The sequence below is a fragment of the Poeciliopsis prolifica genome, unplaced genomic scaffold, assembly GCF_027474105.1.
Source record: "Poeciliopsis prolifica strain line A6 unplaced genomic scaffold, Auburn_PproV2 SCAFFOLD010, whole genome shotgun sequence".
NCBI classification, from domain to species: Eukaryota; Metazoa; Chordata; class Actinopteri; order Cyprinodontiformes; family Poeciliidae; genus Poeciliopsis; species Poeciliopsis prolifica.
The window spans coordinates 10,502,902-10,529,424 of record NW_026562385.1 but is presented as its reverse complement, the minus strand read 5'-3'; the positions used below and the strand labels follow the sequence as shown (position 1 = coordinate 10,529,424).

General features: G+C 45.1%; 1 protein-coding gene and 1 long non-coding RNA gene across 3 annotated transcripts; one reads left to right on the top strand and one right to left on the bottom strand.

Moving 5' to 3' along the window:
• Window positions 1-64: 64 nt before the first annotated feature.
• On the bottom strand, window positions 65-2,653 carry LOC129363430 (uncharacterized). 2 transcript variants are annotated; one of them, XR_008606320.1, is made up of 3 exons: window positions 2,565-2,653; window positions 613-1,150; window positions 65-213 (listed from the first exon to the last, which is right to left on the bottom strand). It is a non-coding gene; the product is annotated as an uncharacterized LOC129363430 (long non-coding RNA). The 2 variants fall into 2 exon arrangements; XR_008606319.1 differs by having other exon boundaries at window positions 65-1,150.
• bptf (bromodomain PHD finger transcription factor) lies at window positions 2,008-26,249 on the top strand. Its single transcript, XM_055035449.1, is given in 33 exon segments — window positions 2,008-2,735; window positions 3,643-4,465; window positions 5,262-5,482; window positions 6,741-6,908; window positions 6,996-7,163; window positions 8,505-8,717; window positions 8,825-8,904; window positions 9,483-9,826; window positions 9,940-10,071; window positions 10,159-10,288; window positions 10,982-11,117; window positions 11,201-11,428; window positions 11,499-12,990; window positions 13,093-13,217; window positions 13,498-13,626; window positions 13,745-13,895; window positions 14,010-14,133; window positions 14,790-15,045; window positions 15,486-15,638; window positions 15,932-16,065; window positions 16,162-16,249; window positions 16,341-16,534; window positions 17,028-17,568; window positions 17,571-18,155; window positions 18,251-19,578; window positions 19,698-19,780; window positions 20,545-20,770; window positions 20,856-21,301; window positions 21,387-21,563; window positions 22,196-22,388; window positions 22,536-22,620; window positions 22,697-22,883; window positions 25,498-26,249. Coding segments are annotated over 33 exon segments (9,876 nt in total). The 5' UTR covers window positions 2,008-2,239; the 3' UTR covers window positions 25,538-26,249.
• Window positions 26,250-26,523: the final 274 nt, after the last annotated feature.

Sequence of the window (26,523 nt, the reverse complement as noted above, 5' to 3'; positions counted from 1 at the left end):
TCACACTCCACGTAAAGTATTTAATCGCACAAAGCAGTTGCATTGGATAAGTGATGATCATGAATTAGCATTTCGTATCTTAACTTTTATTAAACAAAGTTCCACTTTTGATCAACGAGTCATTCAATTGGCCTCTTGCACATTCTTCTTAGTCAGTTTATGTGACTTCTTCCCCCACATACAGCACACAGCGGAGACTAGTTGGTTGAATTTCTGTAATGAGTGTCAACAACAAAAAGCACAGTGAGCCTCCCTACTGGTCCACCAGTTCTGGGTACACAGCAGAGTGCTGAACAGACTGTGTCCTACAAATAATCACTACAATCGGGCCCAACAACACATTTTTGTAACAGGTGATCGTATAGTGATTGATAGCACAACTTTCAAATGAAATTCATTCAATCTTTCTCTTTTGAATAAATAAAAATCTGAAAAATAAACATAGACAGCAGTCAAATTTAACTAATAAACAAACCTCTAACTGAAACAGGGAACAAACAAACTGACAGACAAACCGACAACATAATAAATAAACTGACAAACTTAACTGAAAAAAAACTGACAAACATAACGGACAACATAAATTTCTGACATTTAACGTAACATAATTACCTGTAATGACTGGTTAATAACAAACAGCACAGTGAGCCTCCCTACTGGTCCACCAGTTCTGGGTACTGCAACAAAACTCCACATTAGTCTCAGTGCACAACCACCACTACTGTTCAGAAAAGAACTGGAGTTGATGACCTACCACAGTAGAGCGCTGAACAGACTGTGTGGAATTTGCAGTTTCTCCTCCTTTTATAGGCAACCAGTAGGGGGCGCCAAAAAGCCCTCACCACAGGACAACTATGAAACCCAGAATTTAATCTGAACCATTTCAACTATGTTACACTTACAGTATGTCAGAAACAATTCTTGGCATATCGGGATTTTCATGCACAAAAATCCTCCTTTCTTTGTCCGTAAAAAGAGAAACTGTCCTGCTCTGTCGGGTCGAAGTGATGGTTTAGTGTGCTGTCATTTGTCAGGGCAGCAGAACATTAGTAGGGATCACAAGGGTAAGTTTCACTGCAGCGGATCTTGAGCAGGTGAGTCTCGACCCACGACAGCTGAGATTGGGAGGCGCAGCCGGACCTACGCACACCTGCAGGGAAAGAGAGAAAAAACACAGAATTTACCAAGCGGTGTTTTTTAGTTTTCACAAAAGGCGCTCTGTGGCGCCGACCTGTAGGTAAAAGTCTAAACCCCTCGTGTCCAGGATGTGTGGGGTCTGCAGGGATGTAACATGCCCTTTTTTGTTTTGTTTTTTCTGAACATGAGGAGAACATCTGTTTTCAGGATCATGTTTGCCGCAAACAGGGACGTTTAAGTTGCTTCGGACAGATCGAAACCTCAACTTTTTTTTTCTTCTTCTTTTTTTTTTTGCAGAGTAATTAAAAAAAGAGAGCTACAATTCTGGATTTCACTATCTACTTTCATTCAACACGAATCATGACCGAAAGACATCCACTTGTTTCGTGTTACTGTTGCAAAATTGACTTTTAAGAAGAAGGGGGGGGAGAAGTAACATTATTAATGAATATTTTTGGCCTTCAAATGAATGTATACACTGGTTATATGTTTCCGATGTAAATAAATCAACCTGAAAGCAAATCGTGACGTTTATTTATTTTATTTATTTACGTCTACACCGAACCATTCGTGTTTATTATGCATTATAAAATTACACAATAGCGCACAATTGTGGAGTTCTGCTGCCACCTGCATGAAAACGCTTTATAACCGGCGTCAGTAATCCAGCTTCCGAGATCCTTTTTTTAAATTGATTTTTATTTTCTTTCATTTTTTTCCATGCCGTTACACAAAACCAACGATGATGATGATGATGTGCATAACAACGTGAGGATTATTTTAGTTGCTGCTACATTGTTGCCACTGAGCGAGAGGCTGTATCCCCCACGTGACTCCTGTAGTGAGGCCCTGCTATTTGTTCAGCCAGAGAGGCAGAGAAGAAAAATGGCGGCCCGAGGCGAACCTGAACGGGACGCCGGGCTAACGTTTTGAGCTTTCGCGTTCGAAAGCTGGGGGGGGGGCTTCGAGGTGCTGCTCAGTCTCTGGGGTCCGCCGCTCGTTCGGCTCCGCAGGGGCACCGTCTTTTCGCTCGCGTATCGCGTGTGCCATTTTTGCACGCAAGGAAACCCTCGGCTTTCTAAAATAACAGACTTCGCCTATCATGAGAGGGAAAAGAGGCAGGCCGCCCAAGCCGCTACAGACCGACGAGGCGTCCCCGGCCGCAACCCGGGGTCTGCGACCCAGGAGGAACCTGAAGCCCAGGTTCAGGGACAGCGGGGATGAGGACGCCGAAAGCCCGGCGAGGGAGCCCCCCAAAACGGCCAGAAAGAGGAAGGCGACGTCAACGCGGGGCAGGGGACGAGGCAGAGGCGGCGGCGGAGGGAGAGGAGGCAGAGGTGGCCGCGGCGGAAGGCGGACTGCTGTGTCCAAAACGGTGGTGTACGACGACCACGAGAGCGACGAGGAGGACGATGCCGTGAGCTTACGGTCGGAGGAGGACGAGTTTGTAGAGGAGGCACCTCAGTCCGAGGAAGACGAGGCCCTCAATGAGGAGTCTGACTGCCTGGAAGATGATGTGCTGGACGAGGAGCAGGATGATGCCAGCTTCTGCACCGAGAGCAGCTTTCGGAGCCAGAGCACTCACGCCAGCACTCCTGGTAAATCCCTGCTCACTTGAACGGACCCTCGGAGCCGAAGGTCCGGTCTGGGTCGGAGCATGCAATAAGAGGAGCTTGTGTTACAGTGCAGGAAGCAGTAAGGTTATTGTTCAAAATGGAGAATGCACACCGTATGCAAACAGGCCGCGTCGAAGCCACTGCAGGTGGATTGAAGCATCAACCCTGTCAGTAGCCCGACCCGTTCCCGTCGCCTTACGTTGCCGTGCAGTTCACACTCGTTTCCAAAAAGAATCCGAGGGGCTCTGTAGCTTTAGCTGTCACAGCCGGAGCTAATAACTTAGCTTATAACAAGCTAATGCTAGCACTGAAGGTAGCTGTTGCCTGCTGTGTGACAGCTGCTAAAATAATAATAATAATAATAATAATAAAACCCGCTTCATGTTTGCAGCCCACACTTCTCAAACATTTGCTTGAAACAAGAACTTTAATTATTATTTTTTGTTTAATTAGCCGTAAGGGAAACAAACACACACACACAGCTAACTAACAGTAGCCTAGCTAGCATGCCTGTCTGTCATTTTCTTATACTTTGGCAGCTTTCCTTAGGCAGAACAATGAACTTTATTTGTTGGCGACTCTGGGTAGTAATTACACCTCATGTCTTCATAGTTAACCCGTCATTATAAAGAGAGGTTTAATTAGCGTTAACATTGTTGGTGTGAGGATGAGGCAGCCTCATTAAGCTAATGATGAGCAACTTCAGCCATAGTAGCTCTCGTAGAAGTTTCCAGCTTTGTAGAGTTTGCAATGTCTTCAAAAGCATTTAAGTGATTACATGTACTTTGTTTCAAGCCGTTATTGAATCATTTCTTACGTTATTCTGCATTGATGTGTCAGTGTAATCGGTTTTATTCATTTGTTTATTTATTTTCTTTTAATCCTGCAGGGAAGAAGAAGATAGGGGCTCCCCGTCCTCGCACTCCCGTTCTGGAAGACAAGGAAATCCCTCCTCTTGAGCTTCCGGAGACCTCAGAGGATCTCTTGGTGCCCAGCGTGGAGCTGCTCAACATCACCTCCATCTATGAGGTGCTGCGGAACTTCAGCTCGGTCCTGCGTCTCTCCCCGTTCCGATTCGAGGACTTCTGCGCCGCCCTGGTCGGCCAGGAGCAGTGCACGTTGATAGCAGAGACGCACATCTCCCTGCTGAAGGCCATCCTGCGCGAGGAAGACTCCTCCAACACTACTTTTGGCCCCGCTGACCTGAAGGACAGCGTCAACTCTACTCTGTACTTTATAGACGGCATGACCTGGCCCGAGGTTTTGCGGGCGTACTGTGAAAGCGACAGAGAGTTCCACCATGTTCTGCCCTACCTGGAGACGGACGAATATCCCTGCGGTTCTCTCGAAAGCAAGGTTAAGGTGCTACAGTTCTTAGTGGACCAGTTCCTCACCACTAACATTGCCCGCGAGGAGCTAATGTCTGACGGCAGCATGCAGTACGACGACCACTGCCGCGTGTGCCACCGCCTGGGAGACCTGCTGTGTTGCGAGACTTGTTCCGCCGTCTACCACCTGGAGTGTGTTAAACCGCCGCTGGAAGAGGTTCCAGAGGATGAATGGCAGTGTGAGGTTTGCGTGGCGCACAAGGTGCCCGGAGTCACAGACTGTGTGACCGAGGCACAGAAAAACAGGCCTTACATCCGCCAGGAGCCCATCGGATATGATCGCCACCAGAGGAAATACTGGTTCCTAAATCGAAGGATTGTTATGTGAGTCGGGGCCATCACTGCCTGTTCGGCTTACGATTACTGTTTACGTTTTTGGTGACGTTCCCTGGTAATCCGTATTTAGGGTTTTCAGACATACAGCGGCATTACAAGAGCTCAACATTTTCTGCAAAGCATTCAAACACAAGAGGATGTGTTGGAAGCTTTTGAAGATTAGGTTGCCATTGCTATATTGTATTTTCTTTCTAATGAGATTATGATCAAAAATTGATGGTAAAAAGGACAGGAAAAACAGTTCACCAGACATGGAATTGTTTACTCAATTGTTTTGAATAAATCTTCTCAAAGTAAGGGACAGATTGCTCAAAACCTTTGACCTTCTATGCATGGCTTTCAGGGCTATACACCAGTTTGTCCGTGCTTGTTCTTTATCAGCTGTTTTATCCAACAAAGTTTGGAATCAAATAGATTTAGTTGAACACGTCCCTGCGAAGAACAAGACAAAATCTGTGGTGATGAGTTTCGGCGCAACTATGTCTAAACTCATCATAATGTAGCTGCAAGTTGACTAGCTACAATTAGAAAGTAGGTAATTGTAGCTAATTGTTATGCATTATGTATATAGCACTACATTAGCTTGTTATAGGTTTGTACCGTTACAAAATTCACCTGAACAAAGTCACTTAATCCATATAATTTATACTAGGCAAGTAAAGCCTGGTGGCCCGACAGACTTGTAAACCCTAGTAGACATCCATTGACATTTAATGTTTTTGGTCGATATCCAATATTTTTACAGATTAGACCCGTCCTAACATCCTCTGTTGTCTCTTCCCAGTGAAGAAGACGGGGAGTGCGAGAAGAAAAAGATCTGGTACTATAGCAGCAAAGCGCAGCTGGAGGAGCTCATCGAAGGTCTGGACAAGGAGTACTGGGAGACGGACCTCCACGCCACCCTGGAAGAGATGAAGGAGGAAATGCACGCTCACATGGACATCACAGAGGACCTCACCAACCGAGCTCGTGGAAGCAACAAGGCCTACCTCACTGCCGTCAACGGTACGCCGTACGCCTGCTGCCCTCAGAAAACACGCGGCACCGTTAAGTAAACGTTTGATTTGCTTTCTCTAAACGCCTTAAGCTTTTAGGGAAAGCACGCATCTATGTGCTCCACAGGAGGTCCGAAGTATTTTGTCCAGGTACATGTTTTCGACGCTGCTGACAGTTGGGTGTTGCCCTTTTAGCTCCCTGACATAATGAGCAACTGTTTTCCACTCGGCCTTCCTCCAAGACGCTCCAGTGGTTTGAAGACCTTTCAGTTCTTAGACAGCAGTTTCCATTTCTGTTTGGCTGCCCTGTCATCTCTCTCTCTTTCAGCCAGACTTCCTTTGTGTGATTTCTTGGCACCTTTGCCTGAAAGGAACACTTAACGGGGCGGCTTTCATTGTTTGAAGCGTGCACATGATCATCCACTAAAGTTTTCAGACGGATAGCTCACTTTTGGTTTACTCATACCTACTCAGAGCTGCACCAATCGCAGATCACATGGCCGATCTCAAATCCAAGATCCAAAAATACACGTTTTAGCTCATTGCGATTTATCTTGAACAATAAATAACTTTCAAAGTATAGATTATCTTGTGAAAAATGGGACCGGATTACAGAGCTGCCAGTCTGCGTCAATGAATAGCTGCACATCCAGTAAAAATTAAACCCAGCTGAAAAAAAGTTTAAAAAAAGTTAGTGCTCACTAGTCTCTTGAGACCACTATTTCTGTTCTTACTAATAATGATAATATTATCCCTACATTACATTACAACATTATTAATGCCTCAAAGGCAGATTATACTGAAACAACAGGATGTAGTTACTTTCAAAATAATTTTCTCAAAACTTGAAAGCTGCATCAATTAAAATTTGACAACGCATGTTTTCAGCAGTTTTACTTTTTCAGTGTTTATGGAAAGCGAGCAAATGACAACATGTCGTTTTTAAATATTTAATTCTATTGTGAACAAATCGCAGTGTTCAGATAAGATGGACATTGCAACAATTTCACCGTGTAAAAACGTAAGGATTAAAAGGAGGAAAGTAGATTAGTTGTCGTACATTACAGATTATGGAAATCCAAAAAGTGGATCAACAAAACATAATTTTGCTCCTAACGACGATGTGCTAGTTGCAGTTTCCGACCGCCAACGTGGATTTGATTTGCCCAGCAGAAAAAATGCCAATTTTTCAACAATTCCAATGGTGTCTTGGACTGAAACTGTAATGGTGCCAAGGTTTCAGTCTAATTGCTCCATTTTATCTGTAGAGGTGTCTGCGGAGCGTTTGAAGATCAGGCGAGAGGAGCAGGAAGCAAAGAAACGAATGGCAGAGGGGAAGAAGGAAGCAGAAGGGGGCTCCGTAAATGCGACCGAGCTCCCAACGCAGAAAATCAAAGCGGAGGACGGCGAGACCACAGAAGACACTGGTTCACAAGGTAAAAAGAAGAAAGAATACGCTCAACTAGTTTAAGTTTGTCAAACACGTTTTGAATTAATCTGTGTCGATGGGACTCGTACCACAGCGGCTATCGCTCAGCTTCCTGCGGAGGAGAGATGCGTGTTCGATTCCGCCGCCTCCCGGGACGCAGCTGCACCCAACACTGAATCTCCAGGGCCAAACAATGAAACGGCTCAATCTGAGAACCATGAGAAGGAGGACTCCACTCAACTGGCAACACAGGGACAGACAGGTACGCCCCCTCACCGCCCCTGAGTCATCGTTTGTCCTAAAGTCAAGCTTTCATACCCTGTCAGGGTTTCCCCCAGAATACTTGCTAAACCTGGTTAAAGGGGCGCTAGTCATCCAGCAGCCGTCTGTGTATCATCAGAAGACACTATTAACGAGACCTGCAGTCTTAAAAAATCCAAATGTTAGAATAAAACTACCAATGCCTAGCCTGGTGGGGACGAAAGTAAAGCCTGGTGACCCGCCAGGCTTATAGTACACTACTTCCTGGCTGTTTGCACCTAAACATGTCATGATTTGTTTGATAAACATAAACGTGAATGCTTCTGAAAGATACTGGATGCTACGTGTGTTTAGATGAGGCCAAAATAGGGGGTCTATAAGTTTTATCACAAGATTTTGTGGTTCTATTTTGATAACAATAAACCTGACGATAACAATAACTATTTATCATCACTGCCTTTTGTGTTCATGAAGCTTTTTTGTTCATAGAACTAAATAATAGTATCAAAGACGTCTGATTGGTATCACTAAAGCACACAAAGTAACAGCGTTTAATCATATTCTCAAATTTATTGAACAGTGGAGAAGGCTGTAAAAATAACAATCCCAACAATATCCACAGTTTTTATTAAACATTAACTAGAATTTATTGTAATAACGAAAAATAATATATATATATTTTTTATTGTGACAAGAAATCTATCATGATAACTGATAAGCAATACAATAAAGACGAATCTTCTGTTGCCAGTTTTTCTTTTTGTTTTGGTCGTTTGCTGGACCTTATTTACACCTGTGATATGTACAGCTAGTAAACCTTTGGCAAGAAGCAATTAATGACTTAATTGCGAGGTGAATTAAAACGAGATCAATTATTTCCATTATGAATATGTTTTGAACCTCATCTTATTTGTGGTTTCAGTTGAATGTAGGTTTTTATTTCAGTTTTATTTATTGTTTTGCCATGTTTTATCTTGGATATTTGAAAGATCTTCCACTTCCAGTGTGGAGAGTTTGTTACAAAATTAAAGATTATTAGTTTTCGAGAAGGCGAACTTGACGATACATTACTCGCAAATGGTCTAAAAACATGATGATCGTTTATCGCAGTAATCACTTGGACAATTCATCGTCCAGCAAAATTTGTTAGCAAGTGTGTATCTCTGATCCTCGGCATGTTTGAATTGTAAAGGTCGCTGGTAATCCTGATTATTTTTCTTGTCGCCTGCAGCTGGCTTTTTAGAAAACCTGCTCTCACTGTTTCTTGTACTCGAAACAGTACAAGAAATATTAAATATTTATATTATTTATTAAATATTTATATTTAATATAAATACTGTAGACGCACAGCAGAAGTCGGAGTCCACATGCCAAGACCCAGAAGGCGACGAGCCATCGTCACCGAGCCGAGACGGAACACGCGAGCGGCCGCGTCAGCCAGACGCGCCCAGCGACGGGGACCAACTCTCTGCACCCGGGGGCCTTAAGAAGGTGGAGCCCCCTGACCAGGCCGACAGGTCCTCTCGGTCCTCATTTACCAGCCAGGATGGGACCGGTAAGCACAAATTTGGAGAAATGAAACATGGAGTCTGATTTGAGTTTGGCCGTGTCGAATTGTTCTTGTTTGAATGATGTGCGGGTGGCTCGACTTCTTTCTACCAGAGGACTACAACGAAAAGACGAAGAAGGAGAGCGCAGCAGGACAGGAATCGAAAAATCAAATTCAGAAAGGCAATGAAGAGGTGAGGCGTCCTGGTGGATTTTTTTTTTTTTTTTTTTGCTTTAAATTAAATGTAGAAGCGTAAATGTGACGTTTTTCTTGTATTTTCTTTTTCAATATTTATTTGTAATGACTGCAATATATCTGTGGTACCTAGTCTCCTGTATTAAAGTTGTAGTAAAAGCATCTGAATCATCCTGCCAGCCATAAAGTGGAAGAAGTCATGTGTATAGAAAGTAGGGGTGCACCAATTGCAGTTTTCTTGCTGATAGCTGATTTTTAAAAACCTGTTATTTTTGGCCAGTATGTTTTTTGTTGTTTTGTTTTTTTTCTTTGACTAAGAAGTCACTCAATATAGCGACAAAGTTATATTGCACTGATTACAGTTTTATGGCAGATTAATGAAATTTTAAAACTTGAGAGACTTCTGCTAAATATACGCCTGCTGATGTCTCGGTTAGATCAGTGATTACGAACAGTTTCACATGCAAGTATCGGCCGACCTCCCAAAACGAAGGAAATCGGTGCAGATTTAACGCTCTAACAGAAACTGAATCCTCCTGCTAATGAACTCCCAACACCCCCCTGTCTCCATTCCAGTCGTCTCCTGCTGCCAGCACCTCGCGCCTCACCTTCCTGAAAAGGGACCTGGCGGTGAATTTGAACAACTTGTTCAAACTGGGTCAGGAGGGCAAATACAGGGTTTACCAGAACCAGTACAGCACCAACACCTTGGCGCTCAACAAGCATCAGCACCGCGAGGACTACGACAAGAAGCGCCACCTCTCGCACAAGTTCAGCCTGACCACGGCATCCGAGTTCAAGTGGAACGGCTCCATCCACGGGGCGCGGAGCCTGACGGTCGCCACGCTGCGCCTCACCATCATCCAGCTGGAAACGAACGTCCCCGGACCGTTCATGCACCCCAACTGGGCGTCGCACAGGTACGTCTGGGTGCCTTTTTAAAAAAAAAATCTTCTTTTTATTAAATACAGGGAAACATGAACGTTTGTGTGTATTTTGCCACTGAACGGTACATTTTCTGTTTTCTTTGTAGGACCAACTGGAACAAAGCAGTACAGATGTGCAGCAAGGCCAAGGAATTTGCTTTGGCCTTGGCCATCCTGGAGTGTGCAATCAAACCGGTCGTCTTGCTGCCTGTTTGGAAAGACTCTCTCGGCCACACGAGGTAAAGGACGAGCGAGGCTCCGCCTGGCCTTTCACTGACGCGCGTCTTTGCCAACGCTGTTCGCATGTTTCGCTTTGCGTCCTTCAGAATGCACCGGATGACCTCCATGGAGCGGGATGAGAAGGAGAAGGTGAAGAAACGAGAGAAAAAACTTGAAGATGAAGAGACTTTGCAGCAGGCAACGTGGGTGAAATACACCATCCCCATCAAACACCAGGTAGAGTACAGAGACATTTGGAAAGGAATTTATACTAAAACATGTTACACTCTTCAGACTTTATTGTGTGTGAGAGAGAAAATTTAAAAACCGCACTTCCTTTTACTCCAAGGAAGTGCTCCATTTTGGTTCCATCATGTAAAATCCCAATGAAACTACACAGAAGTTTGTTTTTGTAAGGTGGGAATATGTCAGTTTAATGTAGGGCAGACACAATTAATCAGATTAATTGTGATTAATCGATTGTCGAAATAATCGTCAACTAATTTAGTAACTGATGTATATAGACTCAAAGAAAGGTAAGCAATTGAAACGACACCATATCAAGAGCAATAATTGAGAAAATACTGTGCAAAAATATGTGTATACATTTTGTATTCAAGATGAAAAAAAAAACAAAAAACATCTTTTTTGTCTGTAAATATGTTCTACCCAGAACTCTTCAAGTGGAATAGTTTTAGCTTCACCTAGTTCAGGTTCAATGCAGTTGCACTTTAGGCAATAAAATAAGCTCAAGTTGTTTAATAAAAAAATCTGCAGGATGTACCTTTTTTTTTCATTCGATTAATCATCACAATAATTCATTACCTAAATGACAATTAGTTGCAGCTCTAATTTTATGCATGCAGATTTGTTTTGCACATATAAATGTTTTCTAATAAAGTGTTTTTTTTTCTCTCTCTCTCTCCTGAGGTGTGGAAGCAAAAAGGGGAAGAATACAGAGTAACAGGATATGGTGGTTGGATCTGGGTCAGTAAGACACACGTGCCACGTTTCGTGCCAAAGCTGCCAGGGAACACAAACGTAAACTACCGCAAAGAAATGGAAGGTAACACAACTCCCACCATGTACATCCCGGGTCGTGTGTTGCTACATTTGAGGCTTAAGACGGTTTTTGATTTATTTTTTCAGCTAAATCAAGAAAAGAAAGCGCAACACCTTCCATGAAGACGGAGGATTTAAAAGAAACCGAGAAGCAGGTAAAGGAGCAAGAACTCGACCCATTGTCCCAGGACACATGTGTGGTTAATGGCAGCCAACCTCTCAGCAACAACGTGGAAGACATTTCTGTAAAAGATGAGCAAGCAAAACCTGCTGGTGAAGAGAAAGAGGAGGAAAAAATGGATGTCGACAAGAAAGGTAAAACTCTGCAATTGTGAATGTGGTTTTCGTCCTTTCATCAGCTAACCTCTGAATCTCTTTGTCCAAGATGAAGTCGAAGGCAGCTGTCCTTCCCCTGCTACCGCACGAAGGGAAACGGCGCAGGCACCGGAAGAACCCAAAAGCGAGGAGATCCCCGCTAAAATCTTCTACGACGTCGTGAACGTCAGCGAGGGTTTCCAGCTGCGGACGGCCTACAAGAAGAAAGTAAAGCCGTCCAAACTGGACGGGCTGCTGGAGCGGCGGGTCAAGCAGTTCACCCTGGAGGAGAAGCAGAGACTCGAGCGGATGAGGCAGGCGGCCGTCCTGTCCAAGACGACGGCCGCAAAACCCGCCACTGGCGTCAAGACGGAAGGAACGGCAAATGCCAAACAACAGCCCGCTCTGTCCTCGAGCATTAAAGCGGAGGAGAAGGAGGAACACGTACGAGGACCAGATCCTGTCGTCAAAAAGCTCGACTTCGATGAGGAGAGCACGAACTCGAAGGCGGATGGTAAATCCGATTCCGCCGTGTCCAGCCAGAGTAACGTGGCTGAGGTGAAGGCCGTCGACTCTCATAAGGAAGTGAACGGAGAACCGGAACTCAACAGCATCAACAATCGTCTGCCGGAGACGACGGGGAACAACGAAATAACAAAGAGAATCGGAGACAACGTCAACAAGCGGGGGTATGACGAAGTGGATCAAAGCAGCGGACAGACGGACTCGCAAGGCAAAAGCAGCATTTCTCAGATAAATGGAAAAACCGTCTCCGCAGACTCCACCTCTCCGGTCCAGGACGACGCGTCGGATCCCGAGAAAGAGCCTGTCAAGTCTTTGATGAATGGGAATCTCTCACGAAACGATTTGTCCAGCGTAGCACACCCGCCACCGCTGAAAGTCCCCAAATTGGAGAACCACGTTGAAGACAAAACAGAATCTCTGAATAGTGGTGATTATTCGTCGATAAAGAGTGAGGGGTCGCTGCCCGTCAAGCTGGAATTGTCCAGTACGTCTTTCCACAACAGCAGTATTACAGAAAATTGCACATCTAAAGAGGATGCAAAGACCTCAATCGCTAACGACTCCTTAAAGGAGCCTCAGAAATCTTCTATGCACGACACGTCCAACAGTTCCAGTAAAACTCCCTCAGCAGAAAGTAGCTCGGTTTCCTCTGATACCATTGCTGCTACCCTCCAACTGGGCCTGGCGGCACCCGCTTCCCTGAGGAGGAAACCCAGCGACACCAAAGGCGTCGCGCCCGCCTCCACTACGGCCGGCTCTATGACGATCAGTAAAGAATATTCCACAAGAGACAGGGTCACCCTGCTGCGGTTCTCCAAGTCCAGGAAGGCGCGCTCGGGCACGGCGCTGCCTTCCTACCGCAAGTTTGTCACCAAGAGCAGCAAGAAGAGCATTTTTGTCCTGCCTAATGACGACCTGAAGCGGCTGGGGAGGAAGGCGGGCATCAAAGAAGTGCCCATCTTCAGCTACAATGCTAAGCCGGCTCCCGATATATGGCCCTACCCTTCGCCTCGGCCCACCTTTGGGATCTCGTGGAGGTCGGTAACATGGATAGATTGTTCAATTCTTGTCTTTCTTGGTTCATAAAGCATCTATTTATATAACTCGCACACTTTTTTGTTTTGTTTTTGTTTTTAAAGATACCGTCTTCAGACTGTGAGGTCACTAGCAGGCGTTAGCTTGATGCTAAGGCTGCTCTGGGCCTGCCTCAGGTGGGACGACATGGCTGTGAAGCCTTCTGCTGCGGTGGGAACGACCCGGAAAGGTGAGAAAAATTCAGCATTTGCTTAGGGCTGAAACAATTAATCTGATTGATCATGATTAATCTATGATTGAATTAATTGTCAACTGCAACCAGCATTTTTCTCCTTTGTTGTTTTCTTTCTTTCTTCATTGCATTTACATTCCAAATAATCCACTTTTTTAATGTTTGATTTCCTGAGAGCTTACGGAGACGTAACCCGTCTAAACCAATGAGGTTTCTTGTCCAAATGAAGATTTTCTCCTCATGCGTGACGTGAAACTAGGAACCGTTTTGTCTCTAGAAACTACAGACACAGACATAATCACGACGGAGATTATTAGACGGAGGGACGTCGGGCCTCACGGCATTCGCTCAGAGTACTGCATCAGGAAGATCATCTGCCCCATCGGAAACAGGGACACTCCCAAAGGTAGGAGGTTTTGGGGGGGAATTAAGTATCACCAAATGTAGATTTTGAGAGTAATCTGGACGAAACCCTTTATAGTAGAAATAATATAGAAGAAACATTTAACCCTTTCTGTGATTAGAAACTCCAACTCCTCAAAGGAAAGGTCTGCGCTCCAGTGCCTTGAGGCCTAAAAAGCAGGAGCCAGCCAAACAGATGGGGCCTATCGCCGTGGAGACTTGGGTCCCCGAGGAGGAGCTGGAGCTTTGGGAAATAAAAGCCTTCGCAGAGAGGTTAGAAACACATGATCCAAATTGTCAAAACTCTAAATATGTTTTTGGGCGAATGAGTCGTTTTCAGGACTGTCTCCACTCTGCATTTCCCATGTTTTCTTCTTGGTTTTCCAGATTGGAAAGAGAGAAATCGCAAGGCTTGGATCCGTCTAAAACCAGCGGGACTCTGAAGACCGCAGAGGAGGTCAAGGCCCATTTGGAGAATCAGCTGAAGCAGGCCAGACTGGCTGCCCAGCAGGTGACACACACACAGATTTAGTTTGAATGCGTCATCGGTCAGCAGTGTGTCTGCGCAGCCTTGAAAAATCTTAATGTGTCTAAAAAAAATGTGGAAAAAAAAAGACACATTTTAAAATGTCTTAAAAGTCACTAAGAACAAAAAAAATTTTTTTAGCCTCAAATACTTTAATCAGAGGTCTTTAATTTGGTTGTTTTGGGACTATTTAATCTCAAATGGTCACCTTACTAAAGTAATGGACTCAGTCAATTGTCCCTAAACAGATTTTATATTTATTTATTTTTTGTTTGTGAGACTTCAGTGTCACTCAAAACTGCAGGTATCTTCAATGCGTTCTGTGACTCTTGTGACTATCACTAGCTAGCTGCTAATATAGCCTTCAAGCGAAATGCTTGCTAGCTTATTTATGCCCATCATGGCGAAGTGCAAACTTATTGCTGGTTGGCTGGACAATGTTCGTCCTGGCAACAGAAGTTAGCCAATGGCTAACACACGCAAGTTATTTGTTTGCAATTTCCTTTTTTGTGTTTCTGTCACGGTCAAAGTCTTAATGTCCCTCCATAGTGGTCTTTAAAAGTCTTAAATGTGAGATGGCGACACCTGCAGAAACCTTCATCACCAGTCTCTCAACGTCTTAAATTTAAATATTTCTTCAGAAACGCCTCGAGCAGCAAAAACTCAGCACAACCGCCACTACTGCCACGACGACCACCACCAGCGCCACCGCAGTCAGCGCTCCCAGTACACCGACCTCCACCGGCCAGAAGACGAGTCCGATGACATCTGGAGCCAAGATGGTCCTGACCTCCAAACTGGGCTCGCCGGCTCCGTTCCAGCAGGACAAGAACTTCCACCAGTCCTTTGCTTCCTGGGTGAAGCAGGGCCAGAACAACAGCAGCAGTAGCAGCTCAGGTAAGGAGTCATCTTGTGTCATCGTCACAAACATTCATGTATCGGATTCAAAAAGTGTTGCTGTTCAAGGCCAACTATTCATACGGCATCTCGTCTTTTTTTATTTTATTTTTTTATTATCGCACATCACATTCCATCTCGCCGATCGAAACTGCCTTGCCAAAATAATAGTGTCATAACTCTCGGTGTCCACTTTCAGTCCCACAAAAATTTAGCAATTTTGTGAATCTGGCGTTAGACCCAAAACTGGCGTAGGAACTAAAAAAAAAAAAAATGTGGAAAAAAAAAGAACAAAAGATAAATAAAATTCCTACTTTTAAGCGTTCTGCTCGTTCTTGCGGACTTGGAGCTCACAGTGGACACCTCGGCTGTAGATCGGCCGTCGCCGCGGCCCCTTTCCGGGCTACACGTGACTCCAGGTGGCGTGGTGTGTCTTGCAGCCTCGGCGGCCGGCAGCGTTGTCGCCGCCTCAGAGCAAACCTTCCAGATCGCTGGCAGCCCAGTGACTGTGGCCGGTCACGTCCTCGCCGCCAAACTGCCGCTGCCCGCTAACAGCAAGATTGTCACACTCAATGTGCCTTCTACTCAAGGAGGTAGGGAGCATGAGCGCCATTCGCTTTGGCAAGGCCAGTGGGCTGCGATTGCCAAAATGGATGGGAAAACTGTCCTGTGGAAGGCCTAAATTGGTTTAAGTGTTGACTCTCAGCATGATGAGTAAATTGTCCCCACGTGAGTCTGTACCGATGGAAATATGCATGCCAGTACAAGAATCTTAAAACCACTTAACTGTTCATTAAATTCGCACACACACACACACAGAGCATGCCGTTACACATTTGTATATTAATCTGCAATGCTCCTATGCTGACATGATGGATCTTGTCAGGAGGTGTAGTTCAACAGAAGGTTCTGGGCATCTTCCCCTCCGGGCCTCCAGCAAATCTCCGGACGTACAGCACATTGCATCCAACAACTGGGAACATCAACCTCAGAGCCGCGAGCTCCAGCACCCTGCAAAAGGTCTGCTGGTTTTAAATCCATCCCTTTTATTGGAATCCAATACGCAGTGTTTTTCTTGAAATCTTGAAGGTTTTTTTTTTTTAATGTTTCTATTAGGCCACAACCACAGTAAGCCAGACACCCAGCGCAACAGGGAACCAAGTGATTTCAACAACTGTTCGAAATCCAGCGGCAGCTCAGCAAGGTGATTTGTCAAAAATCTGCTCTTTGTTTTCTGTTTTTTTTTTTACTTCTTAGCCGTACAGAAGCACTAAAGGAGTCAAATCTGATTCCAGGTCAGCAGCCTGCAGTCACAGCCACCCCTGGTACGCCTCCTGCTCCCAGAGCCGCAGGCCTGCCAGCCTCTTCGGGTCCAGTCGCCACGACTCCCGGACAGCCCTCGGTTGCCTCCTCTCAGGCCCCGAGGCCGCAGCAGGGCCAAGTAAAACTCACCATGGCTCAACTCATGCAGCTGACGCAAAGCGCACAGGTGAATTTTTTCCTTTCTTTCCTGTCTGCTGTCACTCACACTGTGAGGGAAAAATATCCATGCATTCGCTCAAAAAAAAAAAAGAAAGAAACTTAAATTATTTCGATGTGATATTAAAGATGTTGAGTTTTTGCAGATGTTTTCTGTAAGCCTCTAGTTGAAGACTGGCAACTTTTTTCCAAGGACATGATGGCAAAAGTTTATGTAGTTCTTGGTGTTTAGTATTGTTATAAACAATTTCTATTATTTCAGATGGATGAATTCCTCCCAATGTCCAAATAACTGGAACATGTGCAAACAATAAAAAACTAGCTTTATGAAATGTTTCGAATGTATATAATCTGTATGAATTCCTGTTTTACACATGTGGAGGTTGCAAAAGTGGAGGTCATATGTTTTTCGATCCTGCAAGATTTGAGATGGGAACTTGAAACGAGTAACTATGGCTTAATTTTTATTTGATGTTGAGAATATGGCTTCCGACATTTTTCAGGGGGGGAATCCGGGTCTGACTGTGGTGATCCAGGGTCAAGGTCAGACCCAGGGACAGCTTCAGATCATCCCACAAGGTGTTACGGTCATCCCCGGACCCGGTCAGCAACTAATGCAGGCAGCCATGCCCAACGGACAGATCCAGCGCTTCCTCTTCACTCCTATGCCCCCGTCGTCAACCGTTTCGGCTTCACCCCCCATGAACGCTACCCCTACAAAACCTGCCACAACTCCAAGCCCTCACACCCTAACATCTTCTCCTCAAGTGCGAGCTGCAGCCCAAGTCCAGACTACTCCATCAGCTTTAGCTCAAACGCATATGGTCGCGCCTCTTCCTGCCCCAACACACGTCGGAAGCCCCTCACCAAAGCCGAGCTGTGCCCCCAGCCCATCTTCTGCTCCTGTTCAGAACCAAGTCACATCGCCTGTGACTCCTGCACCTCAGGTCTCTCCGCAAGGACACATTTCAGCTGCTTCATTCGTCCCTGCACAGGCACAGATGTCGTCTCCTGTGCCTTCTTTAGCACAGCCTTCCACACAGGTGTTAACCCCCCACCATCAGTTGTTGCACACCCCCAAGTGGTGAGATCTGTCGGTGACTCTCCGCAAAACCTCAACCCAGTTGTAAGTTATAAACCTGGCTTCCCTTCTGCCCCCACACAAATCCAAGCCATCCCTCAAACCCCAATCTCCACCCTTATAGCAGCTTCGCCTCCAGCGCAAACCCATACTACAAGTTCCCCTCCTTTACCGGGACACACTGCCCTCCAAACCCAAGTCCATTTCCAGCCCCAGTCTGTCTGCTCACCTCCAGGTTTACCCTCGACCCACCTCCAGATGCAGACCTCGACTCCCGTGTCTCCTCCAGTGTCGGTCAGACCAGCTATCCAGATCTCACCCCAGGTTCCCATTTCCGCCTCGCTACCTTCGCCTGTCCAAATACCGACGCCGGCCCTCGCGCCCGTTTCTGCTCCCGTTATAGCTGTTGTGTCCACCCAAGTTTCCATCCCTTTCCCAGCCAAAGCTCCAACCCAAATCCAGGCCGCGCCTTCCGCGCCCCTTCATGCAGCCATGGCAAGCGCTGTTGTCACACCGGTCACAGCCACCTCCACCATACCTTCAGTGCCAGGTAAAGAACCAAAATCCAACACGTCAATGTATCGTTTCCTTTTGTAAAAAAACATTCACTTCACTTTGTTTTTTTTTTTCTTTCTCCTTTTGTAGCTCTGATAGAACAGAGGGCAGCTCAGCCCCAAAACTGGACTTCATCATCATCATCATCATCATCATCATCTTCTCAGGCTCCAGCTCAGGCGGCAACTCCAGTCACACCACCCGCCATGGCCTCCGTTCCTTCGTCCGCTCCCGCAGCAGTCTCCCTCCACTCGCCCATCGCTCCTTCGCCTCAGACGTCTCAGACTCCGCACACCCAAGTGCTGGTCCAGCATCCTGCCATTGTGTCTGTGCAGCAGGTGTCCCACGTGGCGGCGTCAACGGTGCAGGTCAGCATGAAGGGGTTACCTGTTTCCTCCGTTGTATCTGCCGTAAGGCCCGCGCAGATCCAGACCTGCGGACAAGTCCAGCAGATCCCATACCTCCAGCCTCAAGTTCAAGCTCCAATTCAGTCCCAGATCAGAGTTCAGTTCCAACCGCAGGCACAAATACAGCCACAAACGCAACAATCGCCTCAACCCCAAGTGCAACCCCTTACTCAGGTTCAGTCCCCCATGCAGCTCCAGGCCAGGACACAGCCTCAGTACCACCCCCAGGTTCAAGCTGCGTTTCAAACGCAACCTCAGCCGACACAACAGCCTCTGATTCAGTCGCAGCCTCCGGCGCAACCTCAGGCCCAGACTTCGCTCCAGCCGCAGCAAATCCAAACCCAACTCCACACCCAGGTCCAGATCCAGCAGCAGCAACAACAGCAGCAAAACCAGATTCTCACCCAAAGTCCGCAGAAACCCCACGTCACCGTTCAAACCCAAGTCCAAACGCAGCCTCAGTTTCAGGTCCAGTCGCCGCAACCAACCCAAGTTCCCCAGTCGCTGCAGGTCCAGCCCCATGGCCAGGTCCAAGCGAAGCTCCAGGTCCAGTTCCAGCCTCAGAGCCAGTCTCAAGTTCAAGCGCAGCCTCAGCTGCAGGTCCAGTCTCCCATCAGGCATCAGCTCATCACCGTGTCGGGCCTCCAGCAGCCGGTGCAGCTGCTCTCTGCCCTACCGCCTCACGTCGCTGCCCAGATCCAAGCCCAGATCCAAGCGCAGGCCCAGCAGCAGGGCGGCACGGTCCCCCAGCAAATCAAGCTGCAGCTGCCCATCCAGATCCAGCAGGCAGGGGGCCAGATCCAAGCCCACCAGATCCAGAACATGGTGACCATACAGACACCAGCGAGCATTCAGGAGCAGCTTCAGAGACTGCAGCAGCAGCAGCAGCAGCAACAACAGCAGCAGCAGCAGCAACAACCACCAAAGAAGAAGAAACACAACGAGGCGAAAAGGGAACCCAAAGACCAGAACCTGCATGTCATTAGTCCTAAAGACAGCATTCAGAAACCGGTGAGGAACTACAGCATAACAGCTGTTCATGTTTTTTTATCTATGTAAATGAACTCTTTCTAGAAAAGTTTAATGTTAATGGCAATTTGTGATTTTTATTTTTTTTTTTAACTTGTCAGACGGCAGTAAAGCAAAATGCTTCAGCAGAACAACTAAAGCAAAGGAAGACGCTGGCTGCAGCAGAGCGGGAGGAGAACCAGAGGTTGGAGCTCAGTTTATAAGCTAGAGATCAGCATCACTATTATTATACGTCAATTACAAAATGCTTTATTCATCCCAAAGGAAAATGAAATGTTGCAAATCATATCCAGCCTGATTCCATTTACTGAAGTAACTTTTTGGGGAAAAAAAGTAAAAAATGAGATTTTGTTGTAATTTTACTTTGTTGTACTTTTGCACTTCTACTCGAGTCATTTTACTACAACATATCGCTACTCTTGAGGGAAATTTCTGGATTCTGTAGCCACTGTGACTAACTTCACTGAATGAAGAACAGTCCTGATTTTTTTGCAGTTTTTTTAATAGCTTAGGCTGAAATGACTAATCGGACTACTCAGATTAATTAAGGCCATTTACTGGAAGAGCAACATATTCAGAGCAATAATGAAGTGAAACTGTTGAGAAAATATATACATTTTCCATTGAAGAGTAAAAAAAGAAAACTTCTTTCTTTTAATTTTTTTTATAAATGTGTTCCACCCGGAAGTAGCAGTTTTAGCTTCATGTTCCAAATGTTTTTGCATTTTAGGCAATAAAATGTTTATTTTTCTATTTTAAAAAAGGGATTATACAGTTGTGTTTTTTCATGTACTTCTAAATTCCAAAAATCCGCAGAATGTGGAATGTTTTTCTCGCGCGACTAGTCGTCATAACACTTGATTTCAAAAGTAATTGTCGGCCGCAGTTCAACGCGATCAAAACAGGCAAGCAGCAGCTGAAGTTCCTCCTTCCTCTCGCCTCCCTCAGAATGATCGTGTGCAACCAGGTGATGAAGTTCATCCTGGACAAGATCGAGAAGGACGAGAAGCAGGCGGCGAAGAAAAGGAAGAAGGAGGAGGTGGTTGAGCAGAAGCGCTCCAAGCAGAACGCCACCAAGCTGACCGCCCTGCTGTACAAGCACAAAGAGCAACTGAAGGCCGAGATCCTGAAAAAGAGGGCGCTGCTGGACAAAGAGCTGCAGCTGCAAGTTCAGGTTAGTTTTCCGGAACGTGTGGGTTTTCGGTGACGCGGGTCTAGAAATCGCCATTGCAGACTCTTGAGCGACTTTGTCTTCCCAGGAGGAGCTGAGGCGGGACCTGGCCCGGCTGCACCGGGAAAAGGAGAAGGCGCGCGCCGCCATCGCTCAGGCCGCCGCCGCGACCGTCAAGGCAGCCTCTTCACACCCGTCGCACTCCTCTCACGGCTCCCACTCCGCCGCGTCCTCGTTCCACAAGCGGAAACAAGCGGAGGAGCACAAGGACAAGGCAGGGACAGGGACGGAGACACAAGAACAGGAGAAGGACAGAGAGCGACACCGAGACAAAGAGCGCGAGCGCGACAGAGAGCGCGACAGGCACCGGGACAGAGACCAGGACAAGGAGAAGGAGCGGGAAGGCGACCCGGAGCGGGATTCCAGCTCGCTGAAACACAAGAAGAAGAAGAAGAAGCTGTCTTCTACCTCAAAGGACCACAAGAAGGACACCAAGCTGTACTGCATCTGCAAGACGCCGTACGACGAGTCCAAGTAAGCTCAGAGGGCTTCCCCGCCATATTTTGGTTCCAATTGGGTTCGAATTGTGCAAAGAGAGAACATTCTCTCTCTCTCGCAGGTTCTACATCGGGTGCGATCTTTGCTCCAACTGGTTCCACGGCGCCTGTGTGGGAATCACGGAAAAGGAGGCTAAGAAGCTGGAGGACTTTGTGTGTAACGACTGCAAACGCAGCCAGGAGGGGCAAAGCAACGAGGAGCTGTACTGCATTTGTCGGACGCCTTACGACGACACACAGTACGGCTCTGCCACACGTCTCACTTCTGTCCATGGCTGCTAAGAATGAGGTTCCTGAGGGTGAACTGAGGCTAACATTTTTTTAAAGTATAAAACAGATGAGAAATTAAATAATTAACTTTTGATGCAATTCACTTCAATTGCAGCCTTAAATTAAGCCATTAGCATTTGCTGCTTTTTTTAAAATGCCTTTTAGTAAAGTTTGAAGAATGAAAAAAGCTTCTTTTTTTTAATCGAATTGATATTTCTAATTTTGTTTTTTTATTATTTTTTTCACATAAAAACAAACGTATTACAAATTTATTTGATAACAGAACTTCACTTTGTACAGACAGTGAGTGCGATCAGGATTAGAACAACCAACATAAAATATAAACAACAAAGAAAAACAACAGGTTGGCTAACTTGGTCAAACTGGGGTCGACTAACTAACCTTCTTTAAAAAGTTAAATCAATAAATAAATATTAAAGAACAAGATCCAAAAATTTTTGAGAGCGCAAATGATCACGGCACGCCATTGTAGTAAAACCTCAGACAGTTCTCGTCTTCTATGTCTGTGTTTCGTACGTCTTTTGATTTCCATGAACCCTGTGTTGTCCCCCTGTCCTCCCTGTCCAATCCTCACCCACAGGTTCTACATCGGCTGTGACCGCTGCCAGAACTGGTACCACGGACGCTGTGTGGGCATCCTGCAGAGCGAAGCCAATCACATCGACGTGTACGTGTGTCCGCAGTGCCAGTCCACGGAGGACGCCATGACGGTACTCTCGCCGCTCACCGACAGAGACTACGAGGGGTTGAAAAGAATATTACGGTCATTACAGGTTGGAGCTCTCTCTTTTTTTTTCCTTTTCATTTTCATAATCTGAACTCTGTGTAAGTTGAGATGTATCCTTTTCTGACAAATGTGTCCTTTACTAAAAAAAAAAAAAAAAAGATGCATTTCACGTGTTTGTTTTTTTTTTTGTCAGTCTCACAAAATGGCGTGGCCTTTTCTGGAACCGGTGGATCCCCACGACGCGCCGGATTATTACCGCGTGATCAAGGAGCCGATGGGTACGACCTCCGCCCGCGCGCGCCGGCTTTTAGCGAAAGCGACGTTCGTCTCATGCTCATTTGTCTCTCTTTCAAGACTTTTCCACAATGGAAACCCGTTTGCAAAAGCGACATTACCAGAAGCTCACAGAGTTCGTGGCGGACGTGACCAAAATCTTCGACAACTGCCGCTACTACAACCCCAACGACACGCCCTTCTTTCAGTGCGCCGAGGTGCTGGAAGCCTTCTTTGTACAGAAGCTGAAAGGCTTCAAGGCCAGCAGGTAGGAAGTGCTGCTGCTCCCGCAGAACCCAGTTCTGAGGATTCGCTTGTTTGTTCTCGTAAAGATTTCATTTCTTTATGTAGAAACTCTGTCATGTTTATTTGCTTCTAACTTCATCCCTGTGTTTTTATGTCTGCCTGTCTTTTTTTTTTCTTTTTTTTTTACTAGCATGAGTGGTGTAACTTTAAGTCATAGAACGTAGATTTATTTTCCACATGTGTATGTTGTCACAGTCATTTACTGGAAGTGTTAACACTTATCAGAATTTTTTTTTCTGTGTGTGTGTTTTTTACATTTTGTTGCGTTAAAACCACAAACAGCAATGTATTTTATTGGGATTCGGTGGTGGGCACCGCTAACTAAAAAGCTAGTTACGCTAAAGCGCTAATCATAAACATGGTGGTACCCATTTAGCTGGAGCTAACGCTTAAGCGCTAACTTTATTTCAAGCAGCAATTTCATTTTGACTTTGTAATTTGCATGTTCTGCAAAGCCTACACTGTGTATTTATTGAGAGAACGTGGGGAGAGGAAACAGAGCTGCTGCGTAAACACTTTTCACCCACAGTCGAAATAAGAGTGCAAATAGAAACGTTGAATTTGAAAAATCCTTAATAGTCGACAATCAAAACTTCATCACCGATGTCGAACTTTAATGAGCTGAAAGTTCACAAAACAGCCAATTAAACTAGAGCTTCAAAATTCATCCAGAAGAAATTAGTTAAGCTAAGTGCGCTAAATACTTTCAAAGTTAGCAAAGTGCGAAATGAGAAATTGGCTTTGGTGTGGGTGTGTTAGTGGAAGAGTGCCGATGACTGTGAACTGGAAAGAAATTGTGTTTTTTATTTTTATTAGGACTGCAACTAACAATCCATTGATTAGTCTAACAATGAATCAATTAACGGATAAAATAAAATAAAAAATTCTATTGAAGCACTCCAGCCTTTCGTGTACAATATTAGAAATACATTAAAAGATGGCCTTGTTTTTGAGTCTGTGTACTCCAGTTAACGATTGCGTGTTCACTAAATTAGTTGACAGTCATTTAAATTATCGATTAACTCAATCAATCGTTTCAGCTTTTGTTTGCACTTGAGATGATTATGCATATTCAGCCCACAGATAAATGTTTTTATCATTTTTGCACATCTTTGGATTAAACTGATTGTTTTTCCATAACTAAAGAAAATCTGGAGCTCGGCCAGATTGGAGCGTTTGTGAACAGATATTTTCAAATCTTGCCGCAGAGACGGTTGGCTGTGGTTGTATGTTTAGTATCGTAGACCTCCGAACTCGTCCTCAACTCTTTTGGAGTCTCTAACATTTTTTTTCCCAAGGATTTTCCTGTTTTAGACTCAGCTCTTCAACTCTTAGCATCTTCCCTGTTACTGCGGAAGAAAAGCAGAGTTAGCCGTTGCGCTAACTGAGGCTCGTTTTCTTGCAATGGTGATCTGTAAAATGAACCCGTCCCTGTTCCTGTGTTGGATCTTTATTTGTAGAAAGAGTTCAGCATGATTTGTCTTCCGCTTCATAATCACGCAATATGTTGGCGTGTCCAAAAACAAAATCCCTGTAAAACACTGAGGTGTGTGGTTAAGGCGTGACAAAACATGAAACACTTTCGCGACCGCTTTTTTTGCAAGGCGCTACGTCTCGCCGTCTCAACACTCTGTTTGCGTCTCTGACATTTTTTTGCATTTGCGTCTGTGTGTGTGTGTTTGTCCACCTGTGCTGCATGCCTGTGATTTAAGCCATTCCATCTTCTTTTTGTTTCTTGCAGATTGTCTGATTCTTAAGTGTGCCAGTCTAGCTGGAGTCTGGACTGGATGCTGGGGGGTCTCTCTGTTGACACTGAAATAAACAAACAAACAAAGAGAAATGAATTATGAGTTTCCAAAACTGCAAAAAGTCTCAAGAAAAGCCCCCCATACCACACCACACACACACACACCAACCAGACTCACAACCACCAAATGTGCTCTTTGTTTTTGGTTTTTTTTTTCTGAGGAATGAGTTGTAATCATAGCGGAACAGGAAACATGGCAGACCGGCAGCCATTTTGTTCTCTTCCATAAGACATTAGGAAACTGGCGTTTGAGTTCAATCAAGCGTTTTAAATGCTTTTTAGTCCCAAGCGTCTATTTATTTCTGTTCAAACATCTCAGTTGAATTGGACATGTTGAAGGTGTTGAGTAAAGTATATATATATATAGAAAAAAAAAGCTGCATATTTTTTTATAAAGGTATATTTATGAAGCGTTTTTTTGTATGTTACTTCACCTTTTAGTTCTGGATGTTATCTACATTTTATGATGTACAGTGGTTGTGAGATTATCTGCCTGACTGTATTTGACCCTTTTTAATAATGATAAAAAAAATATCTCATTTTAGATTATTAATATTTTACAAGTCTAAAATGGTCTGAAGAGAAAGAGAGAGAGAAGTGCGTCTTCCTGTTCCTCAACTCGCAAGGTTTCTCGGTCATGAAAGGCGTTGGCGCCAACATGGCCGCACGACTCCCCGACGCTTTTTGCATCTTCTGTCTGTGACTTAACTGCAGCAATAAAGAACCTGAAGAGCTCTCAACTCTTCCCCTTCTTCTCCACACCCTGTAGGTCTCATAACAACAAGCTTCAGTCTCCTGCCGCCTCTTAGAAAGCACCGCACGTTGCGCAAACAAAATGCACTTGCCAGGAGTTCTGGCTTCTTTACTCCCCCCGCCCCACCGCCCCGTTCCCGTCGAACTGCGACTGATGGACGCAGGGTCGGGGGGGCGGAGGGGACCTGTCCTCACGAAGCGGGCCAGCGCAGAGAGGCGAGAACAACTTGAGCCGTTTCAGATGGAAGTTTACCTCGGAGAAAACTCACAGAGCTCCCATGTTTCCATTTATGTTTTTTTTTTGTTGTTGTTTTTTAAAGTCATTTTTCACCCTCAAAGCGTTAAAAAAAAAAGAAAAAAAAAAGAAGTTTGTCTTTTTTTTGTTTTTGTTTTTTATTTGGTCGTCTCAAACAGGGACCTGGTATGGAAACGCAATGACTGAATTTGTCTGAGCATCATGTTTCAAGAGTTTTGTGTTTGAACTCGGATGCCACAGTGGAGCAACGTTTTATTCCTCACGCATTTCCACACGTCGTTCATTCTGAAGCGGCGTGAAAGACGGTCTGAAGTACTAGAGAACTAACTATGTGAACATCAATAGTCTTCTTGGTTGAACGCATATAAATATTCTGAGAGTATGATAATAAGCTATTGTAAATGACTTGCTTTGCAGTAGTGACAGAGAAAGAATGAAAAGATGTATTTCAAGATTTCCTGCCCTGTTTGTAAAAAATTCATTGGATTTTGACTTGGATTTTTTTTTTTTTTTGTATTACAGCTGAAGAAATATTGATGTATATGAAACTTAATAAAACTTAAAAGACTAATTAGCTCCATTTCCTCCCCCCATAATATTTATATGAGCTTGTTTACTTCATTTTGTCTCCATATATATTCACATAAATATAAATTCAGAGAATGTATACCAAATTGAGTTAGTTGAATTGGACCCAGAAATAGTTTAACTCCACAAAGTGAAAAACACACCTGCTTCAACTTGGTTTAAATTTTGAGAAACGCACTCAAAAATTATTTTTGCAGC